This window comes from Fusarium pseudograminearum, chromosome 2 (genome assembly GCF_000303195.2).
Source record: "Fusarium pseudograminearum CS3096 chromosome 2, whole genome shotgun sequence".
NCBI classification, from domain to species: Eukaryota; Fungi; Ascomycota; class Sordariomycetes; order Hypocreales; family Nectriaceae; genus Fusarium; species Fusarium pseudograminearum.
The window spans coordinates 8,048,300-8,064,767 of NC_031952.1; the positions used below are offsets into that span (position 1 = coordinate 8,048,300).

Sequence of the window (16,468 nt, forward strand, 5' to 3'; positions counted from 1 at the left end):
ACAAACGAGTACAAGCCACATAAGTCGTTTACACATCTAGTTATTTTCAAGCATGGTCTTGAGCTCAGCAAACTTGACAGGCTTTGGCAGAAATAGATCCACCCCAGCAGATATCGCATCAAGCCTTGCATCCGCGCTCGCCAGACCCGTCAACGCAAACACAGTCGTCCGAGGGACCTTGTACTTGGCCTCGATCATTCGGATCCTCTTTGTTGCCTCAATTCCATTCATGACGGGCATGCTAATATCCATGAGCACATAATCAAAGCGCTTCTTGATAGGGCCTCGAGGTTCGCCCTTGCCGATGGTTGATTTTGTAAACGTCTCGACTGCCTCTTCTCCATTCTCGGCTTCTTCGTAGGTGAAGCCACACTTCTTCATAAACATTGTCAGGAGGTTGAGGTTGATCTTGTTGTCGTCAACTAACAACACATGGGCCTTGTTCGGCATTTCTGGTTTGTTTGGTTTTTGAGACTCCCGTGCTGACTTGCCATTCTGGTCAACATTACCGTCTTGTTTTTGACCATCCGACTGGCTGTATTCCTGTTGTTCGCGAACGTGATTTTCCATTGTGGTCCCAACGTCCTTCTTGCGATTGTTACTCTGCTCATCCTTTTTGCGGTCGTTGTTGTGATGCTCCATTTGTTTTTGTTGATCTTTTTGGCTTTTCCTCTCGCCTACATAGCCATCCGCTTTGGATTCGGACTGGCTTTGCTCATCCTCAGGTAGCGGTGTAGTAGTCGTATGTGCATCGTCTGACATATTATTCCCATCTCGATGCAATGTTGAGTTCATACGCTCCGCCACGCCTCTCGTCTTAGGAGTTCCATGTCCGCCTCTTTTCTTGTTATCAGTAGAAGCACTGTGGACTAATTTGCCGTCATCGCCGTCGTTTTTAACTTCGCTGATCCGTTGCAAGCATCGGCTAAACACTTGCGCAAGTTTTCTAGGGCCGCATCTGGGGTTTTGTAAGTATAGACCAGCAAACTGGGTTCCAAAGACTTACGGTTGTGGAATGACTTCAACCACGTTAGATAACTTGGCCAAGGCTGTGGTCTGTGCTCTTGATATCTTTGCCGCCTCCTCCTCGTTCAAGCTGATGATGATGATGGGTGTCTTCTTGTTCCTGGGACCCTCCGCCACTGTTTCTTGGAAGCGCTTTTCCAGTGTTTTGGCGGACGGCGGCTCACAATACAGATAAAAGTCGGCCTCTGGAGGGTTGGTGTCGATTTCTCTTGCAGCCTTCATGCTGAACCAGCTTGAAAATATTTCAATCAAAGCCTCATTGCGCACCTTGACTTGTTGGGTGATGGTGTCGGAATTGAAGTCTTCACTTGGTTCGAGAAGTACCAATGATTGTCCTTGAAGTTTCTGCTTCATTGTATCCATAGGCTCTTCTGGCTTGTTTCCTTCTTCGGGAACAGGTTCCAGGCGCAGCCGAACTTCTATTTCGGTGCCTTTGTCCTGTTCCGATTTGACCTCGAGAGTTCCCCCAAGCGAATCCACAATCTGCTTGACGATACTCAATCCCAAGCCAGTGCCGGGCTGGAAAGAATCTTCCTGGCTGAAAGGAACGAAAAGACGGTTCTGTTGAAACTCTTCGGACATGCCTTTGCCGGTATCAGTTACTCGGATCATGACGTCGATCCTTGCGTCGTCGCTAATCTCTTGGGCTCGTACCGAAACGCAGACGAATCCTATTGCTGTATACTTCAAGGCGTTGGCAAACAGGTTCATGACAATTCTTCGGAGGGCGCCTGGTTGCGTCCTGACCATCCAAGATGTTCTCGGGGTAATATCCAAAAGAATTGATACAGGATGCTCGGTTCCAAGCCCATCAACAACTTGTTCTCCTGCGCCTAACATCCCATCGCATCCTTGATCCACCGACTTTTTGGGCAGTTTCTTGAAGTTGTGACCAGTGGCAACAGCGTCGACAACCTCCTCGACAAGTACGGAGAGGTCCACCGCTGCAGTCATGTTCAAGCTTTCCATTGAATCAGAAGACAAACTGATGATCTTGGCGTGCTTCCCCTTCCTAGTCTGTCCACTTCCAAGGTTATTTATCTTGCTGAAGTCGAGCACATGGTTCAACGTGTCGAGTAGTGTTTTCCCGCAAGTCGCGATTGAGTTGACTAGACCGACTTCGTATGAATCGGTTACCGCGTCCTTGAGAAACTCAGCAGCACCCAAGATACCGTGCAAGGGACTTCGCAATTCGTGACTCATGCTCGCAATAAATGTTGTCTTTGCCGCTTCATTCTTCCTCGTATTTATGCGCCCGACTTGGCTCGTGATACTGTTTCCAAATGCGCGGAGGTAGGATAAGTCCTCATCCAAGTTCATCATGCGACCTGGGGCTGATGTCCAAAGGAAACATCCACCCATCAGTTTATCCTCGACGTAGTCAAAAAGTGGAAGAAAGACGATCGACTTGGCTCCAGGTATCTTCTTGAGTAGTTCCCTGTGATCCATGATGTCCTTGTTCTTGTCCTTGCGGCGCTTATGCCTTCCGGTTGTAGGGACAGAACTGGCATCGCTCGCGCTATCATCATCGGAAGAGAGACCGGATCCTTCCTCTGTGAATGTGAAAGCTTTTCCTTTGGGGAAACGAGAGAAATATTTCTCTAAAGTTCCAATCGAGAAAGAAGGGCCCTTCTCGAGATCCAAAGGCTGACTCTTGTCAGCAAGCGAATAGGCAAGCAACTTACACGGCCTAGAGGTTGGTGACGCTTCTGAGTCGGAACTATCTGTACTGAAGCCATCAGGTTCAGCCGCGACCCGTGTCGGCAAGTCTTCAGAGCTCGCGTTGTCACTGTGGTCTACTTGGAAAGTTTTGCTCATGTGCTGGATGTTGGCGGCTGTGGCGCCAAAGAGCACAACACCATCCGCCAATATGGAGGATCGCAAGTTGTCAGCTGCTCGGTGATACATTCTTGATAAGCCGTCCGTTTTCGGTTTGGTCTTTCGGTTTGGCGACGTCTCTTTCTGTGACCGCCTGGTAGAGTCGGGATCGACTTTGCGCATATTGTTATGTAGTGACGAGCGTCGCGTGGCTGAGATCGACATGCCTGGAGGTCGCTTAATCGAAGGACGTTGAGGTTGGTCATCCTTTGACAAGATGGGGTCGTCGCTGGAACATCCCTCAATAAAAGTTGCCAAACCACGCACAATGCGTTCACCTTTGAACCTATCAACACGATCGCGCGCCCATTCGAGATGTTCCGTAATCGCTTGCGCAACGCTCTGCATAAACTTGACGTCCTCTACCGTCAAGCCCTCGCGGGGTAGTTCGTCCGAGACAGCGTATGCTCCGATCTGATAACCCTTCCTCGAAAAGATGGGTACACCAGCGTAGAAGCGCACTCCTGGTTCGGACTGGACGTATACTCGGGACTTGAAGCGATCATCGAGGCGGCAGTCGGGTACGATTAGACCCGAGGCTGTGTAAGTCGTTCCATCTGGGTCGCGACCGATACAGGAGTTGTGTAAACAATGTTCGCAAACGGCATCTGGGCGGGAGAGGATCGATGTTCCTACTGGGGCGAAGTTAGCAGGTGCAAGAGTGTGTGCGTCGATAGACGGAGGGGTTACTCACACCACAACTCGCTGTTGTAATCGGAAATGCTAGACTTTTTGTTCTTATCGTTGGCATCGTCTGCTAATGTTCCGAGTCGCAAATTGCGTGTGGCTTCGGCGAGGATGTACTGGTTGTTCGTATCGATGAGCGAGACCATAGCACGCTTCACGTTGAGACGGAAGACGGCCAGCTGAGCAAAGGCGGAGAGGGCCTTGTCGGAGGAAGGTTGAGGGACGTTTGTGTCATTGATTTGAGAGGGCGCCGAGATTCCATCAACATTGCGGGCGACTTTTAGTGAAGAGCCTTGTGCTATTTGCCAGCTCTGGAAGTAACTCTGCACCTCGCGTTCGCGTTGCAGCTCTGCAGAGCTCGACATTGTATCGTGGAATGCACTGTCATGTCATGTCAGGTTTGGGTAGCAAGCAAATGGAATGCTTGTGGCAGAGAAGAATCAGCGTGTTGGGTTAGTGAAGGAGTGGGATAATGTTGCCCCCTCTAGGTACAGGAAGCGGAAGAGGAAGAGGACGAGAAATCTAGGTACCAATTGCGTCATAGTTGCCCCCGAGCGTCAGCGTCATTGGAAGAAAGGCTGACGGGCCTGTCAAACTGCCTACTAGGTTCAGGTCTAGAGCCTTTCCAGAATAGGTAGTCCCCCAAGCTACACCTAAATGAGGTCACGCCAGTACAAGACGGGCAAGAAGGGACAGGAACAGTGATCAAAATACAGGGTCAAAGATCGATTAGCGGTCAAGTTGGCGATTTGCGAACGTGATCAACCAGAACCAAGTTTTTTCTGATTCGTAGGTTTTCTCTGCCTCAGCCCATATAATCATAATCCCTCATTTCTCCGAGTCATCAAATGTCAAGCTTCGCCAAGAGAATTTAAGCTGCTTGAATGCGGGGGAGTTCCAAGACCTTATTTATAGATCTACAGCAATCTTACAGTTTGCTTTAGTACGTACAATATCCAATTTAGTTTCGACACATTAACGGTTGAACCGACATTCTGGTTCAGGTAAACAGCCCACTAGGCCTATAAGACCGTTAACAAACAGCCCGAAGACTTCTCCAAATACTCCGAAAACTCCGGTTCGCTGATTTCCTCTTTAGGCCATCTCAACCAAAAGTCCCAGGAATATCTCCTTGGAGATAGCAAGATGCCATCCACTCGCTGCTTACTGTGAATCCTTCAGTCCAATAAAGTAGTATATCTCATTATGAATGAATTAATAAGCGCCGTATTGGCCAAGTAGATAAATAAGTGTCCGGCGCTCCCAATCACAGCGCATCATCATCACTCCCAACTTCATTGCAACTCAACCAACACCATCATCTTCATCATGTCTTCCACCAAACACACAGCACGATCAATCCTCGACGCATTCTACGACGCCGAACGTATTTACATGGCCTCATCCCCTGAAGAGCGCGACTTTAGCGGCATGGCAGCAACACTCTCAAAAGAAGTGAAACTCAAACAAACATCAGGCCTACCCTACGCTGGCGAATACGTCGGACCTGAAGGGTTCCAGAAGTGGGCAGAAGACATGGCCAACTACTTCGACAAGGTTGATGTGCAGAATCCCGAAATTTTCGAACGCGAGGGTTCCAACCGTATCATCTCGCTCGGCTACCTTCACCTTAGAGTTCGCAAGACTGGGGAAGAGCTAAAGTGGCCCCTGTGCCAGGTCATGACGGTGGATTTGGAAGCCGGTGTTATCAAGAGCATTATGCCGTTTTATTGGGATGTATATGCGCTGAACAAGGCTATTGAGCACACACCTGAGTTATAATAGCCATCTCAAAGAAACCACCAGCTAGAGAAGAAACAAGCTATCTTAAAATCAAATCGAACGAAACCAACAACGTGTACTTTTGCAATCACCGATGTTCCGCAATGATTTTATCACAATACTCAGCAAACTCAGCAGCCGTCCCCGTGCCTCCTTGCTCCTTGGACTTGAGATTCTCCAGCAAATCTGGTCTAGGACTAGGGTGGAACCGACCCCAGGGCCAGATAAACCTGCCTCCATCTTCAATCTGTAGATCTGGCGAAAGGCCTGCCCAAAGGTTGGTATACGCACCAAACTTGGCATGATAGAGAAGTATCGAGACGGCATAACGAACCGCCCAGGGCATATGGCGCAGAAGAGAAGTCTGCAAGTTACCAGGATTATGGCACACGCTGAGAACGCCCTGAGATCCGATCTGGTCTGCCAACACGCTGGCGAGATACCAATTTCCGGTCTTTGAATTTGTGTAGTTGACTTGCGGGTCTTTAGATGGGTTGATGACGTCTTTCATGTCGACTCCTCCCTTTGGAAGAGCGACGTCTGTAACGATGGATGCTGTCCAGACGACGCGCACTGAAGCAGGTGGTTGGTCTTTGGCGGTTTGAGTTAGAACAGGTACGAGAAGCTGCGTAAAGTACCAAGGTCCGATGGCATTCGTCGCAATGCTGAGCTCATACCCTTGCACCGAGACTGAGTCTGGGGGAGGCATGGATACACCTGCGTTGTTGAATAACACATCAAGTCTTGATTCTTTGGCTATGAATTCTTCCGCAGCCGACTTGACAGATTTCAGATCGTCGAGGGATATCTTAAGGAAGGATAGGCTTCCAGATGAATCAGGACAATGTTCTTTCAGTTGCTTGATGGCCTGCTCGCCCTTTTCCTGAGATCTTCCTGCGATATAGACTGACCCGCCAGCTTCGTATAGCATGCGACTCAGCTCAAAGCCAATGCCCGAGTAACCGCCTGTAACAAGGAAGACACGTCCATCTTGTGGTTGAAGATTTTCCTCGGTGAATTGAGGTTTGGGCGGGAACATGAGAGAGTACGTGTTTCCCATGGTGAGTGTTTGTTTGTGGTGACTTGGTTGATGAATGATGGAGAATTCCAGTGGCTGGAAGGAGGATTGGGAGGGCGGGGATAAAGCCGGAGACTTTGTACGCAGCAGTGACGCATTACAAACCTAGCAACGTTAAATACAACAGCAATTAATGATAGGCGAATCCTTCGTCGAAAATCTGTGCCTTTCAGGGTTACGTTACATGCATCTCAATTGCAATTGGTCGAGCCACTATCCTTGTCTCTTGAGAAACTTTCACGATCCTCGCTCAGCAAGTATATTCGCGATATGCGACGCCAACCTCTCAATCATACCCAATCCAGGGTCATGATCAGGGTTAACTTCCGCCACAGTCAGCCCACCAACTCTATCACTTCCAAGTAGCACTTTCAACGCCCTCATCATCTCCTCGAATTCAACACCAGTAAAGTTTGGCACATTCGCCAGCGGAAACGTCCCCGGGTCAATCGAATCAACGTCCAAGTGCACCATAATCACATCCACCTTGTCCTCAAGATACTCCAACGTTTCTCTCGCCCGCTGTTCTGGATCTTTCGCCACGGACGCTGAGCTGACGACCTTGTAGTTGTTATCAAAAAGATACTTGAAATGTTCGGGCTTGTTGCCCGGCAGAGACATGTTTGTGCCAAAAAGGACAGTGTTGGAGGAATCGCAGACTGGTTCGCCCGATGGACGAGAAAATTGTTCCATTCGCGAAAGTGCACCCGGTAGTCGAACAAGATGTGCCATGTTCATTCCAGCAAATGTCCCGATCGAACCAGGATCCGTTGGAGAAGTCAAATCCGTGTCAGCGTCGATATAAATCAAGCCAACGCGTCGAGGAGGTGACTGCGAACCTGCACGTTTCCAAAAGGCAGATAGAATAGCTGGAAGCATACAGCACTCGCCGCCTATGATGAGCTGGAAATCCGGTTTATCAGATGAAGAAGCAAGGTTACTGCTGACAGTACGCTCAACGGATTCGCAGACTGAAATGTTGACATCCTCGTTTCGTGCACCGCCAGGGCTAAAGGTTGCCGCGATATAAGTTGCTGGCGATTCCAAGGCATGATATTCCGAGACAGATGGTACGCCGGCTTCTTTGAGTTTACTGACGATTCCGACGTCTTGAAATGCTTTGGGTGCTTTGGATTTCCCTGGGATGATAGAGCCGCAATCTGCAGGCACGTAAACGATTGATACTGACGCTGAGGCTGCCATATCGAAGGGTTCTTGCGAATTTTGATGGTGGTGTTTAGTATTTTATGATGCTAGTGACATTTTTATAGCGCTGCCATTTTGGTCAAAGAAAGGGCGTAGGAAAGTTTCGACATGCTAAAGACTTCTTCCTTCATTCTGCTTATGGCATCCAGTCTCGATGTGACGTAAGTGTCGTCAATCACAGGGCGTAGAACCAAGACTTATTTCGGTCAGCAAAGTCGACAACGACTTACGAAGTAGAGACTTGCTTGCCTTTGATATTTGCTCTCCTAGAGCTAGTTAGTCCTTTCAACTGCAACAAGTTCCTGGCATAGAATATCACGAAGGCGATGGACAGTAGTTAAAGTGCTCTAAAGCGTAACTTTTTGATTGAAACCAACTATATACATGAATAATCTTAACCATTCCTATTAATCCGACATGAAAGACATTGACCCAATCATTGATGGCATCCTTTCATTCACACAACTCGTACAGAGTACATTATTGGAGTTCTATCTCCAAGATATGTTCAGGACATTAATATGTCGTTTAGATACCGGCACCGAGGCCAGCGAGGAGAGCGACGACGGGGGTGAGGAGAGGGGCGAGAACACCAGTGCCGAGGCCAGCAAGGAGAGGAGAGAGAGCAGCAATGAGGCCGGGGAGGATGGCACCGACGAGGCCAATGACGAGAGTGAGGACCTTGGCGAGGATCTGGAAGACGGAGTGGAGGACAGAGATGAGCTGGGGCTGGAGACCAGTGACGGTGACGATGGTCTTGACAGCAGCGAGGACCTCAGAGACGAGAACAACAACGAGGTTGAGGACTTTGTCAACATCGCCGTCAGCGACAGGGAGACCAGCAGCACCGGTAAGCTTGGTGACGATCTGGGTGAGCTCAAAGTTGACACCCTCAAGGCCGGGGATAGCCTTGTCAGCACCCTCAGACTTGGTGAGGTCGCCGGCCTTGACCTTGTCGGCAATGCCGCTGAAGCCAGAGGTCTTGCTCTTGATGTTGGAAGCACCGCTCTGGAGAACGGAGATGAGCTGGGCGGGGCTGGAGATGTCTCGCTTGGAAGCAGAGCCCTTGGTGGCCTCGTCGACGACCTGGTCAACACCAGCGATCTTGAGGATGTTCTCGAGGTTGGCGACAGCGCCGCGGACCTCTTGGGTGTCGGGAGTAGGGTTGACACCAGCGGGCTGGGCAACGGGAGAGGCAATGGCCGAAGCGGCGAGAGCGAAGATGGAGAAGAAAGTGGCCTTCATTTTGAATGATTTTTGAGGTGAGAGAGAGAAGTTGTTTTGAGTGTAGAGAGTGTGTGTGTGAGTGTGAGTTGTTGATGAGAGTGATGAGGATGAAGAGAACTGATTTGAAGCAGAGAAGAGATGTCCTTATATACACAAATTCTCTCTTCTACTTTGATTCTTTCTTGTTTTCTTTTACCAACTATACAGGTCGATCACCCATTGGGAAATTGGTTTGGATCCCTGGATGTTAGTGGTGATGTCGATCGCTCTCAAAGACTCGAGTCGTGAGAACTTAGCTTTGCGTCGAAGAGCCAAAGAGTCCACATAGCCTGCCCTATGGCGTCTTCTCCACGAAATATCCATTCTCAACTCCCGGGCCTTTGTTTTTAGTGGTTATGCTACAGTATCAGAGGGTTACAATTTGTTGAGACTACAGAGTCCAATGTCTGTGTTGTTGTTAAAGCGTTTTGGGTTTGGTGTAATACTCACTGCAAGTGTCCGTTTGGTTCTTGCAGATCTTGCTTAGTTGGATGATGTTGCTTACCCCTTTGAGGAAGTAATTCGCTGCACGTACTGTTTGTAGATATTCGATCGTCACCGCTATCGAATACTCAATCTTAGGTTTGCACCTCTCTCTCTCCCTGTCGATGTCATCGTCCCTATGGCCCCCTGCGCTAATCAACCCCCGACCCTATTTTTCGGAATTTTCTTACGGGATTAACAGTGGAGATATTCAGTAAAACAAGCTGCAGTGGACCCGGGTTCCATGCTTCCGGCCTGTCGATCGTAACTATTAACCCAGCAAATCTTGCTTCTTCTCCCTTGTGGTTTTCGATCTGCGACTGGGTCCCATTGATACTAATTTCTGACAACTCATCAAGGGGCTCTGAGTGTCTTGTTTGGTTGACATACCAGGATTGAGACTTGGGAGGATGTTCAGGTCCGATGCTGTGACGATTATTACTTGTTTTGGGGATTTGCAATCGATGCTACTGCAGGCGTTCCATTCATTCTCCCCAGTCGATTACATTGGTTTCGGTATGCTCAGAATTATGCAGGGATGGAGGTCACTGAGATGACCACTGTCTACCGAGTACAGAGTAGGATACTGGAATGCCCAAGATTATACTGATCTACCTGTCAATCCAAGTTGAGCAGCCACCTTGTTTCGTCATGATGCTAAGCATTCACTGCCAAGCCCCTACATTCCATTCCCCCAAACGTCTTCAACCTTTATGTCTTGGTTTGCCTGCTCCGTGCCCCCGGTGCTCAGGCCGTCTCCACGTGTACTTGGCCCTACAGCAAGTGGACAGCCCTAGCAAGCACTACTATGGGCCATGCTCTTAGCTGATCGGCAGTTGATGCAGTAGATCGTCACATCCGGTTGGTGAAGCTCTGGCTTTTCCCTGGAATAGGAAATCAGCTCATCCACAGTATGTTGATCTAGACGATGTTGGAAGATAGTATCGAGCAACTCCCACTTTTTTCCTGGGCTACGTTGTTGGTATGTACTATGCTCAACAAAGAGGTACATGGGAATATGGAGTCGATACAAACACCGCCATATGTGGCCAGTATGACGAAACCTTGCACTCTTACCGGGAGTGTGGATGCGGAACTGAGATTGCCGACTGTCGATCAATCAATGCAACATGAAAGATACGTACCTATGTTTGACTCAAGCCAAGATTTGTGTTCCACGCCTCCAATGCTGACGTTGCTTAATTCTTGTAAGAAGAGAATAGATGTTTGTTTCTCACGATGTCTTCGCATTCGCCTTGACGTTCTGCAAATATTTCGTAGGGGACCATAGGTAATATTTCTAATTAATTCTCACATGCTATTACCACCTTAAATTGGCATGTGTATTCCTATGTCGCCTGCTAGCCAACTGCTTCCAAGATGCATCATAGACATAGGGTAGCAGCAGAACAACGGAAACCCTCAAAGAAACAACGAGACTTACAAGTCCCAACATACTCCAATTTAATTATTCAGCGTGAAATACGGCTAGTTACGCTTCTAAAATAGTCATAACTAGCCAAGTTCATTCTATCCCCTTATGCATAGTCGATCAAAACACTATACTAACATGGAGAGTTCAGGTAAGGACGTTGGCCTACCATCTTCGTTACAACACAAACCCTATCTTGCAGCAGTCACCCTCGGTCGACTACAATTATGCAGCATGATGATCTATTGATTTCCATCATTGGACATACTAATTTAGACTACAGGTTTGAAGAGGCATGCTTGTTCCGCCGAGCTGGTCGGTGATGCCGCAACATCTCCGTGGCCCCTCATTGATGACGGGTTCAAGCTCTTAAGTGGCGCACACAGCACAGCTGCATTGACCAACTCAGCTGCCTACTTCGCTACTAACTGAATAAAGTAACTAACTCATCATTCTTGTTTTTGGACCCTTGGTTTAGTCCACTTGGAGGAGACGCATTGGGGTCTTTTGTCATAGAAGATCCCCTCGTTAATCTCAGATCATCTGAGTAGTGGAGCGGAGGGTCCCCGATAGGTATGCTCACAGCTGTACTAGATATGCCATTGATCAATCAGAGTTGTTGGTTTATGTAAATGAAGCTTTGAGGTTATGCATCTAGGGTTTCTCGAAACTCCGATGGAGGTGCGGAATGATAGCCGCGCAAAGCAACGTCAAGGGTCATCGCCAGCTGAGACTTAGTATTATTCATCTCTAGATTGTTGAGCATCAAGTATCTTTGGGCCTAAACCTTTGTCACATGCCGGGAGCAAACTTGTGTGGTAACTCCATCGCGTAAAGATGCCCCAACTTATAGGCACCAGAGTCTACCATTCGGATCCGATGAGAGCAGGACAGATCACTCGTCTAATTGACTTGTACCTTAAGCATCAAGTGAAAGATATATACAAAGAACGACAACACCATGCCCATCTCAGAACCCCTTGCCACCCCCTCCACCTCCACCTCACCAACCTCTAGGCAGGCCTGATACCCTGTGGGTTCCAAAACATATCCTTCGGATCCAACTCCGCCTTGAGCTTCTTCAACTTGGGCAAACTCTTCCCATAGTACCTCTTGACCGCCTCCTCATTACTCAGCTGCGTGTCCAGATAGTTCGCATACATGCCCCAGTCGCCATCAGCCATGGTCTTGGTCACGCTCTCACGGAACCGCTTGAGCACAGTGAACCCGTTGTTCGCGTGCGTGGCGTAGTTGCCGTGGTCGGAGAATTGCCACAGAAGTAGCTTGTCGCGGTGCGGAAAGGCGCTGTTGATTGGGAGGTCGGTGAAGAGGGTTTTGGCGTTGGTGACGGCTGAGTTGGGGCCGCCGAAGAGATCAATCAGGATGTACCACGTGTGTCGCGCGTCGGAGTCGTTCATGTTGTCGAATAGAGTCCTGGCGAAGGACTTTACTTGGTTTCGTGTAAGGTCTTTTGTCATGAGACTGGTGCTGTAAAAGGTACTGTGCTGTCAAGGTATCAGCATCGGAGTCACTGGATGGCAGATATGTCGGGAACTTACTTGGTCGTAAGGGCGTCTTTGATCAAGCGCTTGACCATTGGCGTACTTGCTCAACATCTGAATCCATCCTCCCGTACTCGCCGTAGAGATCTGAGCGCCCAAATCCCCCAGCAGAGGTCGTAGCGCCGTGTTCAAGTTGGCCCTGGTGCCATAGTAAACACCCTGAATCGTCTGTCCGGACGGCCCCATGTAAATCTGCATGTTCAGTTCCTTCGGCGCCGTCACTGCAAATTTCTGCATCGCCAATAGTCCTTCCACCGCTTCATTTTCGTTCCAGTCCAGCTCGATGCTGAACGGCGTGACTGTTTCGGGCGCTGCAAATGTCTGGAAGCCGAGCTCTGCGACGATACCAAAGGAAGAGCCTGCACCGCGGAGAGCCCATGTCAGGTCGTAATACTCCCAGTCGGCTGCGTATCGGATCGTTCCGTTGGCGAGGACGATGGTCGCACCGAGGAAGGTGTCTAGTGTGAGACCGTGAGTTCGCGAGGCAAAGCCGTAACCTCCGTGGAGAGCATGGCCAGCAATACCGACACTGCAACTGTCAGTCTAACGCCTTATCTTTGCGGTACTCTTCTTACCCAGGGCACGATCCGTGAGGAATGGCTCTCTTTCCAAACTGGAACAAGTCAGTAGCGACATGTCCAAGCCTCGCACCAGCCTGAACAGTGCAGCTCATATCTTTGTTAAGCGTCACGGTATCCATAGCATCCACAACAATAACCAAATGTCCATTCTCACCACCATAGCCAAACGAGCCATAGCTATGGCCGCCGCTCTTGGCACTGACGCGGACTTTGTTCTGGTCACCGCACTTGACAGCGTCTGAGATGTGCTTGACAGTTGTAGGAAGGGCAATGGCCGCAGGAGTGTATGCTAGACGAAGATTGTACGGCTTGACTTCCTTGACCCATTGCGCCGAGTCGCGTGGGATGTAGGGGACTTTCTTTTGGGCAAGGCAGGCGTTGAGAGCAGCGGGGGTGTTTGATGATTGGGGGTATGGTGATGGAGAAGCATTGGACAAGGTCAAGAATGCCCCGAGGCAGAGGAGGAGAAGGCGAAAGTCGAACATGATGCCGTAAGCTTTGCACTGACACCTCTTGACTTTTCTTTCAATCGCTAGGAAACATGTTGTTCTTATATATCTTATGTCATACTATTTCGCAAGGATCATCCTCAGCTGTCTTGTCGATTGTTTCTATATCAGGCCATATCTTTTACGAGGTGGAAATGAAACATGCACGATACTGTGAAGCTGAGCACAGCTGAAAAAGCATGGCTCAAACAACAGGGTCAAGGGTATTGTGATGGCAAGGATGTAAAAAGATATTGATTGAGGTTATCCGCAAGTGTCGCAAATGTCAATACTCTTTACTCACTCAACCAGACCGGTCAATTGACTTTGCATAGGATCAGAAGTCTAATGGTCAGAAAATGCCCCCAAGATTCAAATAGCCTAGAAGGTCATCTCATAATCTCTCAGCCAGACATACTCCAACATCTCAATGCTCCCCTGAGGCCATCCGCCTGTGTAACACCAGCCGCCATGATCGACAATGCGTGCTACCAATATTTCCCACGCCTACGCATATACACGTTTCCCCGCATGCATACATAGCGCAAAGCCAAGCTGCACTTTATTCTCGTGGCGAAAACAAACCCCGTCTTGTGATTTGCTGTGATGCCAGGAACCGAAGCCCATATGCACCTGTTTCCGAAGCTGATGCGATAAGAGAGAACAATATTCTTTATTACTGGACTTGTTCTATTCTTGTCGATTATATATATATATATATGTCCCACACTCCCTTAGCCAAGTTTCTTCGAGCTGTACACGAATAAGGCTTGAATGACACTTGCTTGTCTGGTTCGACAAAGCACTTTGACGTGTACCGTGCATTAATCACAATTGGCTCTTGGTCAAGCACCACTGCAGCCAAGCTTGTCAAAGGAGAGAGTTGAATTGGTCATCACATCTGTTTGACGCCTGCTTTGTTAGACTGCAGTTTGGTAGAGGAAAGGACAACAGTGGCAGTTAAAGAATGAGTCTTTGGAGGGCTCACATACAGAATATAATAGCTCTAGATTAATATTGTATCAATATGGTACCACCAAATTTCTGTGTCTTGGTGAATGACTTCCGCGAGTCTCTGGTCATTGCATCACATTCGCCGCATTGTCACGAGTCTCTACTACTGCAATCTTCATCTGACTTCAATATGATACAGCTCTCCTCACACAAATCACACGTAAAATCACCTCATCTCTCATAGACAGACCTTGATGAATGGCAGCACTTTACTTACCCATCCCAATCATCAATGTCTCTCTTCCCCACAACGTAAACATCAACACCATAACACAACCTACGCCACCAAATAGTCATGAAACACACACATCCAAATTCCCCATGTGAAACAACCTCCCTCTTGCCCAAGAAACCAAGCCGCAGATGCCAATTACAGTACATTCTTGCCGGCACATAACCACAGCAACATTGCATCTGTAACTGCAGTGTGTTGTTCGAGGGAGGGGAAATGTGTAAAAGAATGCAGTGTATTTAGAAATGGCGTTTGTGTAAAGTGCATGTGAATAAACTGCTGCTAGTGTGTGTTGCAGATTCTTCGAGACCTCTCAGATGAAGAGGGCAGTGAATCACAGTCTCGACCACAACACTCTTAAATCTCGAGTATAAGAAGACCTCTTCTCTCTCTCTCTGCTTCCTCACTCTTTCTTTCTTTCTTCCCTCATCATCATCATCAACAACTTCACTCTCTTTCAAACACAACTTTCACTCCTTCAAACAAGCACACTTCAAGTCTTATACTATACATTCTTTCAACAACACCCACAGCACTCACAACACTCAAACAACTTGTTTCAAGATGTTCTCCAAGCTCATCCTCGTCGTTCTCTCCGCCACCGCCGCTCTCGCAGCTCCCCTCCACCCTCGCACCCTCGGATCCATCACCTTCTACAACCCCGGCAAGGGCGCCTGCGAGGAAACCCACGGCGACGCCGACATGGTCGCTGCCATCGGCCGTGGTCTCTACGACTCTGGCGACTACTGTGGCAAGACCATCAAGGTCACTGGTGAAGCCGGCGAGGCCATTGTCACCGTCGTGGAGTAAGTTCCCTCTCCCCTCTTGATTCAAAACATACTAACCGATATTCCCTTTCCAGTCGCTGCGATGGCTGTGCCGACAACGATCTCGACATTTCCCCCGCTGCCTTCGAGCAGGCTATGGGAGACAAGGACCAAGGGCGTGTGCAGGGAGAGTGGAACTGGGTCTAAACGGACTCCTTTCCGACCACTCATGAGACCACGATTCATTCTTTTTTCACTTCGGTACAGCATGATCACCTTGTGCAAAAAAAGCATTTAGGGCAGAGCATGGCGATTGCATCAAAAATAGAGCTTAGCTCCTTACATTCTTTTCTACAACATTCTTAACGACGTCGAACATAAGGGAGGCGATTTGATGAAGATGGCACAGGTGGCCTGTTTATGATGATGAACTGCGATGGTTTACAAAAGGGGAGATCAAAAAGATAGAGAACGAACACAATAAGGTTCTTACAACACCACACTTGCTTCTTTCCACGGTGACATGTCTACTTAAGTGGTGCTCTCCTTGGGGTGACAGAAAATTTAACCTCTGGGCATTAGAGCGCAATCACAAACGGCCCAAGTGTGTGCTCTCAAATGACAAAAGCTAGCCCACCAACTTGTCCCTTGTACTTTCAGTATCCAAGTCTTCTTACCACGAGCTCTCCGAGAACAAACGATATGAGTTGAATTGTGTGAATTGATTCTGTCAATCTATGCTAATTCGCTGCAACGCTCCAAGTCATCATGAAGCTATGCGCCCTTTTGTCATCGCATCATAAGTCCTGTGTCCAAACCACCCAATCAATCCGCCAGATAAAGCACTCCATAATGTTCCTGTGAGAGAAAAGGGAATCCAACGCCTGTTCGTCATGTGTATGTGTTCCTCGTTAGCGACACATTGCTGTGGTGAGTCTACGCCGTCTGGCGCCCTGCTGGGTAGTGTTCCGTGTGAAAGTTCTATG

The 16,468-nt window shown here is 48.7% G+C and overlaps 7 protein-coding genes across 7 annotated transcripts, besides 1 other annotated feature; 2 read left to right on the forward strand and 5 right to left on the reverse strand.

Annotated features, from left to right (window-relative positions):
* Positions 1-36: 36 nt before the first annotated feature.
* Positions 37-3,956, reverse strand: FPSE_09922 (uncharacterized protein; the record flags this gene model as incomplete). Its single annotated transcript, XM_009263039.1, has 3 exons — positions 37-958; positions 1,007-3,539; positions 3,599-3,956. 3 exons carry the CDS (start codon positions 3,954-3,956, stop codon positions 37-39), a joined length of 3,813 nt encoding a protein of 1,270 aa, XP_009261314.1.
* A 964-nt stretch (positions 3,957-4,920) lies between these two features.
* On the forward strand, positions 4,921-5,373 carry FPSE_09921 (uncharacterized protein; the record flags this gene model as incomplete). The annotated part of the gene is made up of 1 exon (XM_009263038.1): positions 4,921-5,373. The coding sequence occupies one exon, from the start codon at positions 4,921-4,923 to the stop codon at positions 5,371-5,373; it is 453 nt and encodes a 150-aa protein (XP_009261313.1).
* An 88-nt stretch (positions 5,374-5,461) lies between these two features.
* Positions 5,462-6,433, reverse strand: FPSE_09920 (uncharacterized protein; the record flags this gene model as incomplete). The annotated part of the gene is made up of 1 exon (XM_009263037.1): positions 5,462-6,433. The coding sequence occupies one exon, from the start codon at positions 6,431-6,433 to the stop codon at positions 5,462-5,464; it is 972 nt and encodes a 323-aa protein (XP_009261312.1).
* Positions 6,434-6,688: 255 nt separating this feature from the next.
* On the reverse strand, positions 6,689-7,654 carry FPSE_09919 (uncharacterized protein; the record flags this gene model as incomplete). Its single annotated transcript, XM_009263036.1, has 1 exon — positions 6,689-7,654. One exon carries the CDS (start codon positions 7,652-7,654, stop codon positions 6,689-6,691), a length of 966 nt encoding a protein of 321 aa, XP_009261311.1.
* A 531-nt stretch (positions 7,655-8,185) lies between these two features.
* Positions 8,186-8,902, reverse strand: FPSE_09918 (uncharacterized protein; the record flags this gene model as incomplete). The annotated part of the gene is made up of 1 exon (XM_009263035.1): positions 8,186-8,902. One exon carries the CDS (start codon positions 8,900-8,902, stop codon positions 8,186-8,188), a length of 717 nt encoding a protein of 238 aa, XP_009261310.1.
* Positions 8,903-11,851: 2,949 nt separating this feature from the next.
* On the reverse strand, positions 11,852-13,466 carry FPSE_09917 (uncharacterized protein; the record flags this gene model as incomplete). The annotated part of the gene is made up of 3 exons (XM_009263034.1): positions 11,852-12,343; positions 12,398-12,929; positions 12,976-13,466. The coding sequence occupies 3 exons, from the start codon at positions 13,464-13,466 to the stop codon at positions 11,852-11,854; spliced, it is 1,515 nt and encodes a 504-aa protein (XP_009261309.1).
* Positions 13,467-15,095: 1,629 nt separating this feature from the next.
* Positions 15,096-15,143: a repeat region.
* Positions 15,144-15,279: 136 nt separating this feature from the next.
* FPSE_09916 (uncharacterized protein) lies at positions 15,280-15,689 on the forward strand (the record flags this gene model as incomplete). The annotated part of the gene is made up of 2 exons (XM_009263033.1): positions 15,280-15,521; positions 15,578-15,689. 2 exons carry the CDS (start codon positions 15,280-15,282, stop codon positions 15,687-15,689), a joined length of 354 nt encoding a protein of 117 aa, XP_009261308.1.
* Between the last annotated feature and the right edge of the window lie 779 nt (positions 15,690-16,468).